This window comes from Anomaloglossus baeobatrachus, chromosome 11 (assembly GCF_048569485.1).
Source record: "Anomaloglossus baeobatrachus isolate aAnoBae1 chromosome 11, aAnoBae1.hap1, whole genome shotgun sequence".
In the NCBI taxonomy this organism is placed as follows: Eukaryota; Metazoa; Chordata; class Amphibia; order Anura; family Aromobatidae; genus Anomaloglossus; species Anomaloglossus baeobatrachus.
Window position 1 is genome coordinate 178645365 of NC_134363.1, and position 15007 is coordinate 178660371.

Below are 15007 nucleotides of genomic sequence, written 5' to 3' on the forward strand. Positions count from 1 at the left end.
AAGATAATAAAACCAGTTATAAAACTGAAAATAATGAATTACAGAATACCAGTATTAACAGGTTTACATAAAATGATAGTGTAGCACCCCTGAAGCCATCAGGAGCTACAGGGAACTGCATCCTATCCAGGATGCAGGACCTACCCCCAGGGACCCAGAAGACCACTGCCGGTAACACCAAAACATTAATTTTAATCCCTGTTTTCCCGTTCCCAAAGACTGGTGACAGGCTAGAGTTGGACCCAATGGATGGCCACCAGGGGTGGAACCAATCCAGTTCACTAGACGACAAGGGGAGTGGTTAGACAGTCAGTAAGTGGAAGTGAGCAGAGACGGATGTAACCGTACTGATGGGAGAGTGTAGCGGTGAACTTAGGGCCCAGGCGTGTGGTTGCCGGTGGAGTACGACGGAGTACTCCCGGAACCATAGCACCAATGGGGTACAGAGCTCTAGGTCAGGAAAATGTTCCAGACAAACCTGGTAATATCTGCACGGTGAGGGGACCATCCAGGACTTCACCGACCATAAAGTTCAGGACACAGTAGCAACGGGAGAACTAGGGGAATAGAACCAGAGAAATCAACCCCACAGGCTTCAAGCTATTTGTCATACGGACTAAGACTGAAAGACAACCAGGAGGGGACCCCAGATGCTCCAAGCCACAGGGACCCACCAACCAGAGACAAGTGTAGGGGAAGACAGCCACCAGGTCACCACACCGGCACTGAAACTAAGGGGACCAGTGGTGAGGACCAGTCTTCATCCGGTTGCCAGCCATAATAACGCTGTGAGTAAAGAAACCAGTTACACTGCAATCCCTTGTGTGGCCAACCTTCTTTCCGTGCCCAACAACATCATCTATCCCCTGGGGTCTGGCCCTACTTGTGGAGGGCCCAACATCCAGACTGCCATTAACATCAGCCCTAGTAGTGAGAACTGTGCAGTGACAGCTCTATCTAAATAGTCGCAACCCGCAAGTGGCGTCACGACAAAACTTTATTATCAAGTCCCTGTAAATAACCCCCTTCAAGCAACCCCCAGGGTCATGGAACCGGGCAACGGCCACCCAGTAACATATCCCAGCAATACATCACCCGGGACCGAGCCCCCCACAACCCTGGGGTGCGACAATAGAGTAAATACTTTTTCTGAAAATCCCTTATGGTTTGAGAAAGAGACAATTATGTGCGGATTATTTTTCCTATTGTCCCTTTAGCAAATAAATATTGTTTAAGGTGAATTTATGTTAATCCATAATTCCAAGACAGTCACATGTATTTAGATACTTAGAATATGATCATACTAATCCTCTTTGTAAATTATTTCTTGTCTTTGTGATTATATAAAGACCCTGAACACCGTTGTAGAAGCCATCACTTCGTCTGTGATATAAGATTTAACGATGGATTCCAGAACCTATAAGATTTATCATGAAAATGACTTTGATTCCAGGCAACATCTGGAGCATTACTTATCAGATAATCCTAAAATGGTTTTTGGAGAGGATTTCTTGGTATTTCCTATTGAAAATCTTAAAAAAACGTTTTCAGATGGTAAGTCTATCTATATTTGTTTGTTTTTTTCATACTTTTGTTCTGAAATATTTTTTTTTCATTTATCGCCAAAATAATATCATAATTAAATTCCATTTTTCATAACTCAATAGCTGTCACATGGGATTTTGCACAAAACTTTGCTCACTGTCATGGCGGTATTGGGCATTTTTCAGATTTTAGATTTTGTCAGTCCGCCCGATGGTTTCTTTGGTGTCTGGGTCAAGACAGGCAAACTCAGGCGTCAACCTGCTGTGTGCTGATTCATAGGCTGGCTAGCAAGAGTTAGGCTATGGACGCACTGAATCTTTGTGGTGACCACAAAGATGCAGGTTTTTGGTTAAAAAAAAAACCCCTCTCTCTGTATGCATTTTTTGCTACGTTTTTCTGTGTTTTTTACAGAGTTTTTGCCGAGTGCATTTTGTAAGTCAAATCTATTGACTGGAGGGGCTCAAAAACGCTGGTAAAAACGCAGAAAAAATTGACATGCTCTATCTTTGTGGTCACCACAAAGGCGCAGCCAAAAAAAAAAGCCTGCAACATCCGCACAGCAAAAATGAAATCTCATTGACTTTGCTGGGGAAGGAAATACATGCAGTTTTGGGACCAAAACTGCACCGAAAAAACACGCAAAAACGCGGTAAAAAATGCAGCGTGCCCACAAGGCCTTAAACTCTGCTAGTCTGCTTGCTCCTTTAATCACATGTTAGGGGGAGACCTATCACATCTGCTCCCTCATATTTATGCTGGTGGAATTCTCCTACCCATGCCAGCTATAGTTTGTTGTATGTTGTCTGTGAGGTGTGGTGGCCCAGACTCTCTGATGAAAGTTGTGCTTAAGTTTTGTTTATTGCTTGTTTTGGTTGTGGAGTTTACTCCTGTTGTTTATTACTTCCTTCATTTTGTTTTTCCCCTTGAATCTCTTATTGTCTTTACCTTTATGTGTGTGTGCTGTATGACAGAGTTTTGGTTATTCCTTCTCTGTCTATATCTGTCACATATCTACACACTTTGGTCCCGTCCCTTTCTAGGGGGAGGGGGAATGAGATCAGGACTGGTCAGGAGCAGGGCCAGAAAGGAGACTCAGGCATCTCCACCATTAGGAGTATCCCAGAGATTAGGGATAGCATAGGGTTGCGTAGCTTGAGGTACAGCTTAGGAGCCCCGTTCCCCTCTATCCCAAAGTTATCGTGAAAATACCATCCAAAATGACAATTATGAGGTAATCACTTTTAAATCTGATTTTATCTGGCAATCTTTAGTTAATCAGTTTGTTCTGCTCTAATTTCCAATTTCTGTTATTTTTTTTTAGAAACAAGAGCTACAATTTACTATTCCATTGAACATATCAGTCACATTTTTAAACATTTCTCAAAATATGATCGCAGCTTGCAAAAGATCCCTGTTGCTGCCATCCGGGTACATTTATCAAAGGCAGCCATAATGTTTTTAAATGCAAAAAACATACCAAAAAATATAAAACAAAACAAATTTTAAATCTTCCCACTTTTCCAAACATGAAAAACATGGTGAAATATTTGGCTAATTTGTGTCAAATCCGCACTTAAATTACGCAGACATTTTTCACTCAATTTACGTCTAATGTGATTGTATTCTCTTGTGGATTAAATAAGTTTTGTATGAAAGGTAGTACTGTAGCACATGTAATTGTAACAATGAAGATTTATTATAGCTGTGTAATTTGTTTCACCCCAAATGACTTACCAGTGATCCCTGACCACCTGACCCCTGATCCCTGACCACCTGACCCCTGATCCCTGACCACCTGACCCCTGATCCCTGACCACCTAACCCCTGATCCCTGACCACCTGACCCCTGATCCCTGACCACCAGTCTTGTATTTACTCTCCAATATAGACAAGATGTTGTTCTCTATTTATCATAATTTCCTTCTGAATTAGGTAACTTATGTTATAATATTTTTTGGGAAATGAAATGGACATAAGTCACTTTTGTTTACAATATATATGAAGATTTAACGTGTCAGGTTTTCAATATCCCTGCATTTTTTTTCTGCAGGTCATATTAAAGGAGACATTTTGATGGACCTCAGTGTTGGTTCCATGGTTCATCATTTATACGCAGCCTGTGAGTTTTTCAAAGATGTCATAGTGCTGAAGATCAGAGAAAGATGTATCATGGAGCTGAAGAGATGGGTGGATGAACGTACAGGAGCATTTCATTGGGGCCATGCTGCACAACTTCATTCAGATATAGAAGGAGAAAGGTGAAGTATATGTCCAAATGGAAATAGTGTAGTCGTGTTGAAAAATGGCTCCTAAGGGCACTTTGGACAAATGTCTGTTCCACTACCAAATCAATGTAATGCTGAAGTAATAGTGTCCCTAGAATGAAGACTAGAGAAGTCTGACTACTGTAGATCATGACACCCACCACCATAGAATGAAGACTACAGAGGTCTGGTTACTGTACATTATGACACCCACCACCGTAGAATGAATACTTGAGGGGTCTGGCTACAGTACATTTTGACACCCACCATCATAGAATGAAGACTAGAGAGGTCTGGCTACTGTACATTATGACACCCACCACTATTGAATGAAAACTAGACGGGTCTTGCTTGCTACTGTACATTATGACTAGAGTTGAGCGATGTTCGAGGTTCGCCAATTTCATGTTCGAATGATTTTTGGGGGGGCTTGAGATCGAACGCGAACGCGAGCTTTACGCTAAATGCTCGATAGCTCGAGTTACGTTCGAGAACGGTTCGATCAGCAAAAAGCCTAGCCCGTTACTAGCTGGCTTTTCACTGTAATAGTGTGAGTCACTCTGTGATTCACACTATTATCTAACTTCAGCGTATAGTGTGCGGGGTGGCGCGTTTAGATTAGTGCTGCTTTTTTTTTTTCCCTAAGTGCGCGTGCAGTGGGGCAGGCCAGCATGTCAGCCAATCCCGGACACACACACAGCTAAGTGGTCTTTTTTGCCAGACAAGCAAGGGCATGTGTCATAGGCTGTCCATTATCTGCTTTCGGCGTGTAGCTGACAGTCACCGCTCACGCAGCTCCTGGCGCCACTCAGGCTGTGTATGCTATACACACAGCGCTCTACAGATTAGGGACAGAAGTTTATTTCAGTCCTTTTCAGGGCTCATTTTCTCGGGCTCAGAGCCATAGGTGACAGTCAGGTCCGTGGAAATGCTGTATACAGCTTCAGATATTAGCGTCTGTGTACCTAAGCTCAGGGAATTCCTTGCTGCATTTCACCATTAGAAGGGATAGAAAGTAAGGCTTCCTTTCATGTCCACTGACCCAGAGAACCCAGCCACTGTACCCACCTGCCCACTTTTGCCACGCTATTTTTATAGCAAACAGTGCTGGACATAAGTGGCATCCAAAAAGTGGCTGCTATACTAATTTTGTGTCCCACCGGTGCCAAGCATTTTCCAGCACCTCTGCATTAAACCCTCATGCACATTTTGCTACGCTATTTTTATAGCAACAGTGATGGACATAAGTGGCATCCAAACAGTGGCTGCTATACTAATTTTGTGTCCCACCGGTGCCAAGCATTTTCCAGCACCTCTGCATTAAACCCTCATGCACATTTTGCTACGCTATTTTTATAGCAAACAGTGCTGGACATAAGTGGCATCTAAAGAGTGGCTGCTATACTAATTTTGTGTCACATCTGTGCCAAGCATTTTCCAGCACCTCTGCATTAAACCCTCATGCACATTTTACTACGCTATTTTTATAGCAAACAGTGCTGCCAGTTTTAGGGCCATAGTTGCATTGTCAGGGATAGTCAGTGTTGGTTCTTCAGCTGTCAATGAAGTTAGACCACCACTGAAATCTACACCACCTCTCAATTTTTGCTGCCACATTTTAAGTGACTAATCTTGTCGCTAACAAAAAAAGTGGCAAAAGGACAGATACTGGTGGAAAGGGGAAGAGGCGTGTTGGAAAAGGAAAAAAAGTTTGTGTCCGTGGGGAAGGTGGTAAAGCTACATTAACATCTGCTGAAGAAAAGCCATCTTCCAGCAAAAGTAAGATGTCTACTACTTTCCTTGGACAATCTGATGTGCTCCTTTTTTACGAACCCGAACAACTGTAAGAAAGGTAGATGACGCACAAAAAAAGAACATGCTTGAATGGATCTCAAGTGCTGAAACAAGTGCCCTCTCCTCCACCTCAACTACCACATAAAAAAAACCAGTCCTCTGAGTTGCCCTCCCAATCACAATTGCTTTCTCCCAGCTATGAAGTCTCCAGCCACCCTGCACAGTATGGTATACCAGAGATGGCTGAGTCTGCAGAGCTGTTCAGTCACACTATAGCCTGTGAATCAGAGGTCTGCTCCCAAGCTACAGTGAGTACAGACCAGGAAATGGTCTGCAGTGATGCCCAGAAACTTTGTGACTCAGATTCAGGCCCTGATGAACAACTTTCTGAGCATAATGTAGACCCTCATTCCCAAACTGTAACATCTGTTGGTGGAGACAATGAGGAACATACTGATGACGATGAGACCAGATACCAGATTGGGATGACAACTTAAATATTCGGTCAGGGCAGGAAGAGGCTAGGTCTGAGGGCGAGGGAATTGCAAACACAATGCTTGATGATGAAGTCCTAGATCCAACTTACTGTCAACCCACAGTCAGGCACTTGAGGAGGTCAACAGGCGGTGGAGGAGGATGCAACTGACGACGAAGTTACCTTGCGCCTTCCTGGACAGAGTCGAAGTACTGGTAGCACGTCTACAACTGCATCCTCAGCCACCACTCTGCCTCTGAGCACAAGTCGGGGTGGCTCTGCAGGTCGCATGTCCTCTAAGCCTTGCCTAGCCTGGTCCTTTTTTGACCTTGCAAAGTATCGCCCAAATCATGTGATCTGTAAAATTTGTCGGGAATCTATAAGTGGAGGAAAAAAGCTCACCAGTTTGACAACTTCTTCCATGAATCGTCACATGAATACCAAGCATAATTCCCAGTGGGAAGCTCACTGTGCTGCAAAGCGGCCTAGCGTAGCGGGCCAACCACCGCCTGCCCCTTCAAGTGCATCCACGTGCTCTTCATTTTCTATTACTGTGGGGACAGCTGTCACACCTGGTTTTCCACGCACACCTTCCACCATCGTAACCGCAACAGGCAGTTTGCTTGTTAGGTCTTCAGTTGGTTTGCAAGGGGAAACAAGTGCATGTGTACAGCTCTCTCAGACATCGATAGTACCAACGTTGGATGAAGGCAACATCCTGTCTATGCCTGCACTTTCCTCAAAAACCTGCATTTTTCCAGGGACACCCTACTCACCACCGTCTACACACAGCAGCCAGATCTCTGTCCCTCAGATGCGGACAAATAAAAGGCCATTTCCTCCGACCCATGACAAAGCTAAGAGGTTGACTTTATTCCTCTGTAAGCTCTTGGCTACCGAAATGCTGCCTTTCCGCCTGGTGGACACACAGGATTTTAGAGACCTTATGTCTGTCGCTGTGCCCCAGTACCAGATGCCCAGTCGCCACTAGTTCTCCAAGAAAGGTGTGCCTGCGCTACACCAGCATGTCGCACACAACATCACCACTTCCTTGAGAAACTCTGTGTGTGTCAACGGGTGCATTTCACCACAGATACTTGGACCAGTAAGCATGAACAGGGGTGTTACATGTCACTGACTGGGCACTGGGTAACTATGGTGATAGATGGAGAAGGGTCTGCTGAACAAGTCTTGCCGTCCCCATGACTTGTGCTTCAATCCTCTGTATGTATAAGTTCCTCCAATGCTTCTGCCTCCTCAACCTCGTCTGAGTCCTCCACCTCCGCCCCAAGCCTGCCTGGTCAGGCCACCAGCGTTGTAACTGCGCACAAGGAATCACGCATACCTTATTACTGTGCTGGCAGCAGAGCGCAATGGCATCAGGCGGTCTTTAGCTTGAAATGTCTTGGAAATAAGAGTCACACAGCCACTGATTTGTGGGCAGCTCTGCTGTCCGAGTTTCATAAATGGTTGTCTCCACTCAACCTGCAGCCAGGTAAGGCCGTGTGCGACAATGCTGCAAACTTGGGTGCGGCCCTTCGCCTTGGAGACGTGCCTTGTATGGCTCACGTGTTGAACCTTGTTGTCCAGCAATTTTTAACACACTATCCCGGCCTAGATGGCCTTCTGCACAGGGCACAAAAACTGTCTGCTCAGTTCCGCCGTTCAACCGCCGCAGCTGAGCGACTTGCATCGCTCCAGAAGTCTTTCGGCTTGCCGGTTCATTGCCTGAAATGCGATGTGCCAACACGCTGGAATTCGACTCTCCACATGTTACAGCGACTGTGGCAGCACCGCCGAGCCCTGGTGCAATACGTCATGACGTATATAGCCTGGGCCAACGAGATGCAGAGGTGGGGCAGATCACCCTGATGGAGTGGTCTCAAATCAAGGACCTATGCACCCTTCTGCACAGTTTCGACATGGCGACGAATATTGTTTAGCGCTGACAATGCCATTATCAGCATGACAATTCCAGTCATTTACATGCTGGAGCACACGCTAAACACTATTCGGAGTCAGGGGGTGGTAAAACAGGAAGGAGAGGAAGTACATGAGGATTCATATGCGCAAGGGATAACAACATCACCAAGATCCAGACGTTCATCATCACCAAGGCGGCAGGCATGGGACGGTGAGGGAGAGGGATTAACAAGGGCACATGGTAGCAGGCAAAATGTTGAGGAAGGTGCAGGAGAACATGAAGAAATTGAGGACGAACTGTCCATGGACATGGAAGACTCAGCAGATGAGGGAGACCTTGGTCAAATTTCAGTTGAAAGAGGTTGGGGGGAGATGTCAGAGGAAGAAAGAATGGTTAGCACCTCTATGCCACAAACACAGCAAGGACTTGGTCTGCATGGATGCGCAAGACACATGAGCGTCTTCTTGCTGCACTACCTACAACATGACCCTCGGATTGTCAAAATTAGAAGTGATAATGACTACTGGGTTGCCACACTATTAGATCCCCGGTCCAAATTTTGTGAAATAATTCCAGCCATAGAAAGGGACGCACGTATGCAGGAGTATCAGCAGACGCTGTTACTCAATCTTAGCTCGGCTTTTCCACCAAACCCCAGTGGTGCACGGAGTGAATCTTCCAGTTGTAACGTGACAAACATGGGATTGTCTCGTCATCAACAGTCTACCCGTACCAGTAGCACTGTATCTGGTGCTGGTAATAGCAATTTTATTGAATCGTTTCATAATTTTTTTAGACCATCCTTTGCAAGGCCACCAGAGACAACAAGTCTGACACATAGTCAACGGCTGCAGAGGATGATACAGGAGTATCTCCAAATGAACATCGATACCATGACTTTGCAACTGGAGCCTTGCTCATTTTGGGCTTCAAATCTTGAAAAATGGCCTGAGCTCGCAACTTACGCCTTGGAGATATTGTCGTGTCCAGCTGCCAGCGTTGTCTCTGAACGTGTCTTCAGTGTTGCTGGGTGTGTGCTGACAGATAAGTGCACGCATCTGTCCAGTGACAATGTGGACAGACTGACGTTCATCAAAATGAACAAGTCATGAATCCACAAGGAATTTACTACCCCTGTGTCATCCTGGGGAAAGGAAATGTTTGTGGATTTGGAATGTGCTTGATGCAAATGTACCTGTCAAGTTTGCAACTAGGGCACAAGTGCTGCCACTGAAGTGGTGTCTGTGGGGCCCAATTTTTGGAAAAAGGGTGACTCTGCTTGGGGTAAACCTTGCTGTGTTTTTAAAAATGATCCAAGATGAACAGATCTGGGATCAGCAAAGATTTTGCTTCCTACCCCGGTGTCATCCTGGGGACAGCTAATGCTGGCGTATTTTTGTATGTGCTTGATGCAAATCAAAACATCCTGTTTGCAACTAGGGCACAAGTGCTGCCACTGAAGTGATGTCTGTGTTGCCCAATTTTTGGAAAAAAGGGAGACTCTGCTTGGAGTCCCCTTGCGGTGTTTTTAAAAATGAGCCAAGATGTTCAAGTCGTGGTTCAGCAAAGACTTTGCTACCTACCCCGGTGTCATCCTGGGGACAGTTAAGGCTGGCGTATTTTGGAATGTGCTTGATGCTAATCAACACATACAGTTTGCAACTGGGGCACAAGTGCTGCCACTAAAGGGGTGTCTGTGTGGCCCAATTTTTGGAAAAAAAAGGGAGACTCCGCTTGGACTAACCCTTGCTGTGTTTTTAAAAATGAGCCAAGATGAACAAGTCATGGTTCAGCAAAGACTTTTCTACCTATCCCGGTGTCATCCTGGGGACAGTTAAGGCTGACGTATTTTGGAATGTGCTTGATGCTAATCAACACATACAGTTTGCAACTGGGGCACAAGTGCTGCCACTAAAGGGGTGTCTGTGTGGCCCAATTTTTGGAAAAAAAAAAGGGAGACTCCGCTTGGAGTAACCCTTGCTGTGTTTTTAAAAATGAGCCAAGATAAACAAGTCATGGTTCAGCATAGACTTTGCTACCTACCCCGGTGTCATCCTGGGGACAGTTAAGGCTGGAGTATTTTGGAATGTGCTTGATGCTAATCAACACATACAGTTTGCAACTGGGGCTCAAGTGCTGCCACTAAAGGTGTGTCTGTGTGGCCCAATTTTTGGAAAAAAGGAAGACTCCACTTGGAGTAACCCTTGATGTGTTTTTAAAAAGGAGCCAAGATGAACTGATCTGGAAGCAGCAAAGACTTTGCTAGACCTTCTCCAGTGTCATCCGGGCAACAGCTAAGGCTGGCGTATTTTGGAATGTGCTTGATGCAAATCAAAACATCCTGTTTGCAACTAGGGCACTTGGAAAAAAAGGGAGAGTCTGCTTGGAGTCCCCTTGCTGTGTTTTACATGATTTTAGAAGGGTGTGCCATGCCTATATTTGTGTCTCCTCCTCTTTTTCCTCATCCAGCTTTTTAGATTTTGCATGAGTATTTGTCCTTGTCACTTTCCCATGTGCTTGTGTTGTCTTTGGAGTTGTTTGGCACCTTTTGGACAACTTTGAGGGTGTTTTCAAGGTGTTTTTAGGTGTTAGTGATTGCCTCCCATTGTTTTCAATGGGGTTCGAGAGGTTCGTCGAACGGTTCGTCAAACGGCTAGTCGAACGGGGCACCGTTCGACGAACCGAACTGAACTCAAACTCTAGGGGAATGGCTCATCTCTAATTATGACACCCACCACCATAGAATGAAGACTAGAGGAGTCTGGCTACTGTACATTATGACACCGACCACCGTTGAATAACGACTAGAGGGGTCTTGCTACTGTACATTATTATGACACACACCACCATGGAATGAAGACTAGCAGAGTCTGGCTACTGTTCATTATGACACCTACGACTGTTGCATGCTACTAGAGGGATCTGGCTACCGTACATTATGACACCCACCACTGTAGAATGAAGACTAGAAGAGTCTGGCTATTGTACACTATGACACCCACCAATGTAGAATGAAGACTAGAGGGGTCTGGCTACTGTACATTATGACACCTACCACTGTATACTGAAGATTAAAAGGTTCTGGCTACTGTACATTATGACATCTACCACCATAGAATGAAGGCTAGAGGCGTCTGGCTGCTGTACACTATGACACCCACCACTGTAGAATGGAGACTAGCAGGGTCTGATTACTGTACATTATGATGACACCCACCACCGTAGAATGAAGGCTAGAGGGGTCTGGCTACTGTACATTATGATGACACCCACCACCTTAGAATTTGAGTGTTGTTCCCTCATAAGCAGCTCTTCATGACATTTGCAATGTGTTTTTGCCATGTGTCTTATAGCCAAAAATCAGCAAATACCTTCCAATGGTTTGTCTAAACACTGTATGTGATGTCCAATCTTACTTGCAGTATAGAATGGATCAACTGTGGAACTAATGGAATGGTCATTTCTTCAAAGTGTCACAGCCGCCATTTTTAAACAAAATTCTAGGCCTCATGTTGCTCATGCTATTGTGAGCAACTTGTGTAGCCTAAATGCACTACCATCATCATTGTTCAGTAATTGCAAAAAGGCTGCTGCCAGCAGTGGATCTTGATGATTCGAGTACCCGAGTGCATAATCATGGGATGCTAATGGGTTGCCATGATAAGTGAGGGTTGCCTAAAGAGCTTTGTGCCTGTCATGACAGTGTTCCTTTGAAGCCCAGCCTGCAGCTGGATTTTATTGGAGACTGTGATTTTTTTTTTTTTATAAAGGCACCAATACTGTGGTATTGATTTCTATAATAAATGCAGTCAGTTGATCACAAGTTCAGGTTCTCAGAGTGGACAAACAAATAAAGTAAAAATTAAAAAAAAAAAGTTAAAAATAAATAAATAAAAGTCAGATCAGTGATTTTCCCCATTTAAGAATATAAAATTAGAAATAAAATAAATGATAATACAAAAATGTGTTCTCTCCATGTCTATAAACGTGTGATCAAAATATAAAATGAATTAATCTGATCCGTAAACGCCATAAAAAGAAAAGAAATTGAAATGCAGCACAGCAATTTTCTGGTTGCTGTGACCCAACATAATATGCAATTAAGCGGTTGAAAAATACAAGTATCTACCATAAAATGGTAGCAACTAAAAAGCTCTCTTTGACACACAAAAAACAAGCTGCCACAAAACTCTAAACTAAAAAAGGAAACCATGACAGAGTTCAGAAAATGGTCACACAAACAAAAATTTCAGTTTTTTTCCCCATTAAATAAAATAAAAAATACGCGAATGCGGTATTGTGATAATTGCACTGTCGCACTGTAGAATGACGCTGCCACATTTTTTTTTACAGCTTAATGATCGGCTTGAAAATAGATACCCCCAAGCAATCTAGCTGCACTTGGAACTCTTTTTCCTGGTTTTCAATAAAAAATACAACTCACTCCACAAGAAAACAAGCCATCACATGACTATATATTGATGGATCATTAAATAAAGTTATGGCTCTTTGCCGAAGAGAAGGAAAAAAGTGAAATCCCCTATTTGGCAAAGGGTTACGTAGATCCAAGATGAAATATATTCTGCTACACTATTTCATATCAAATTTAACCCTAGAACGCATACCTGGAGCCTCACAGGCCTGCTAGGATACTTGTTTTCTGTGGTAGATTTCTATGGTTGCGCATTCTAGGGTTAAACAGCCCCCCAAAAATAATCTACTTGTCATGATCCAGGACCGGTATTCCCCACTACAGTTTCCTAGACCCAGGATCGTCATGTCAGGGGTTAACTCCCATCAGCCTCGTTCTGGTTTCAGGAGACAATATACCTGGTCGCGGCACCTGCATTCCAGTGCTAGTTATAGTTTTGCTCTGCAGCCTGTGACTGGCTCTGGTGAGATTTCCTGTTTGATCTGACTCCTTGTTACCGTGCCCTGACCTGTACCCTCCCCCGTTTGTCCGTCTGTCTCAGTCCCTGACTTCCCACTCCTGTCAGTTGTTTACCCATCCTGGTTCATCCTCTTTCCCGTGCTTGTGTCTCCTCACCCTCCAGTCTTGTCTTCTGTTCCCTGTTCCTTTTGTGTTTCCCTCTGCATACCTGATCTCCCGTCTTCCAACTTCAGTTCTGTTTGCTGACCTGATTTTGATCCTTCCTTAGCAATGACTTGACTTTCCTGGCTAGACCCTGGCTGCTTGACTACTTTATTGCCCCCTGGTGGTTCGCCTGTGAACTGCTTGCTGAAGTTACTCTGCTGTACTTCACCTTTCTTTCTGTTATAGTGTTAGGTTGACTCTCCTTCACTACTCACTGCTGCCACCTAGTGGGGAATACATTGTACTACTTCTTACCAGTCCTTTGTACAGCATGACACTACTGTCCTCTGAGATCAATTTTCTCATCTATGGGGTATCTTAGCCCAAAGCCTTGGTTGAATCAAGTCTTTCTACCAGTACTGGAAGACAAAACATGATGAAGCTTTCAGGTTTCTATTTCTGAAATCTATTGATGATGACTGGAACAATCATCTTTTTTGCTTTTCTTTTCTGTTTCAGTGACCAATTAAAAGAGAAAGAAGAAAAAATGAGAGTTGCGATGCGACATGTTGTGAAATGTGACCTCGAGAAAGAGAATATGATGGATCCGATTGTCTTACCACCAGTAGATTGTATCATCAGTGCTTGGCTCCTAGACTCTATCAGCAAAGATCAGGATGATTACATCAGATATCTCAGGAAGTTCTTAGGGTTGCTGAAACCTGAAGGACACCTGATACTAATTGGAGCATTAGATGCCACATATTACACAATCACAAAAGACAAGTTCCATCTTTTTAGATATGATGAAGATTTTGTCAGGAACACTCTAGTTGGAGAAGGATTAATAATTGACTATTGTAAGGTTAGGAAGAGAACAGTTGAAAGTGACCTTATGGACTTTAAGAGCATTATATTCATTGAGGCTCACAAAGCTAAGTAGCACTAAGACTGCTTTCACATTACGTTTTGACCTACGTTTAGTGGTTCTGTCAGGGCTTCCATCTGAATCCCCCACAGAATGGTTTTCGAACGCATGTGCTGACGGAGCCATTGACTGTAATGGTGCAGACGGAGCCAACATGTGCTCTGTCGTACATCATTTTTCGGCGTATATGCTTTCTGGAGGCGGATACCCAGACACAGTCTACTACATCTGGGTGTCTGGCTCCAAAAAGCATATACGCCGAAAAATGGTGCATGACAGAGCACACAGTGACTCCGTCTGCACCATCATAGTCAATGGCCCTGTCAGCATATGCATTCGAAACCCATTTTGCAGGGGATTCAGATGGAAGCTCCAACGGGACCACTGAATGTAGCTCAGAACGCAGGTTGAAATTGGCCTAAGTAGAATCAAGTTAAATTTAAGTGTGAAACTTTTGAAAAAATCTCCAAACCTTTAAAATTCTTATTTTGCTATCAAATGTATTTATATAATGGCAGATCTCATTAATTTGCATACATAGACTCTACTGTAAAGTGATTTTCTCTATTTTTTAGTGTTCAAGTTATAAAATCTTCAAATTATGCAAATCAAACTAATTATGCAAATTATTTAACTTGTACTACACTAAAGTAAAACTGGTGTCACACACAGCGACAACGACAACGACGTCGCTGCTACGTCACCATTTTCTGTGACGTTGCAGCGACGTCCCGTCGCTGTCGCTGTGTGTGACATCCAGCAACGACCTGGCCCCTGCTGTGAGGTCGCCGCTCGTTGCTGAATGTCCAGCTTCATTTTTTGGTCGTCACTCTCCCGCTGTGACACACACATCGCTGTGTGTGACAGCGAGAGAGCGACGAAATGAAGCGAGCAGGAGCCGGCACTGGCAGCTGCGGTAAGCTGTAACCAGCGTAAACATCGGGTAACCAAGGGAAGACCTTTCCCTGGTTACCCGATATTTACCTTCGTTACCAGCCTCCGCTCTTGCTGCCAGTGCCGACTCCTGCTCTGTGCACATGTG

General features: G+C 44.3%; 1 protein-coding gene across 1 annotated transcript; it reads left to right on the top strand.

Moving 5' to 3' along the window:
• Positions 1–1388: 1388 nt before the first annotated feature.
• On the top strand, positions 1389–13980 carry LOC142257108 (nicotinamide N-methyltransferase-like). The gene is made up of 3 exons (XM_075329191.1): positions 1389–1554; positions 3596–3803; positions 13557–13980. The coding sequence occupies exons 1-3, from the start codon at positions 1404–1406 to the stop codon at positions 13978–13980; spliced, it is 783 nt and encodes a 260-aa protein (XP_075185306.1). The 5' UTR covers positions 1389–1403.
• The last annotated feature ends 1027 nt before the right edge of the window (positions 13981–15007 follow it).

Bases quoted from the DNA above. Each gene is read 5' to 3' on its own strand.
- LOC142257108 (XM_075329191.1), top strand. From the start codon at position 1,404: ATGGATTCCAGAACCTATAAGATTTATCATGAAAATGACTTTGATTCC. The intron at 1,555-3,595 runs GTAAGTCTATCT...TTTTTTCTGCAG, and splicing joins TAAAAAAACGTTTTCAGATG to GTCATATTAAAGGAGACATT. The intron at 3,804-13,556 runs GTGAAGTATATG...TTTCTGTTTCAG, and splicing joins TCAGATATAGAAGGAGAAAG to TGACCAATTAAAAGAGAAAG.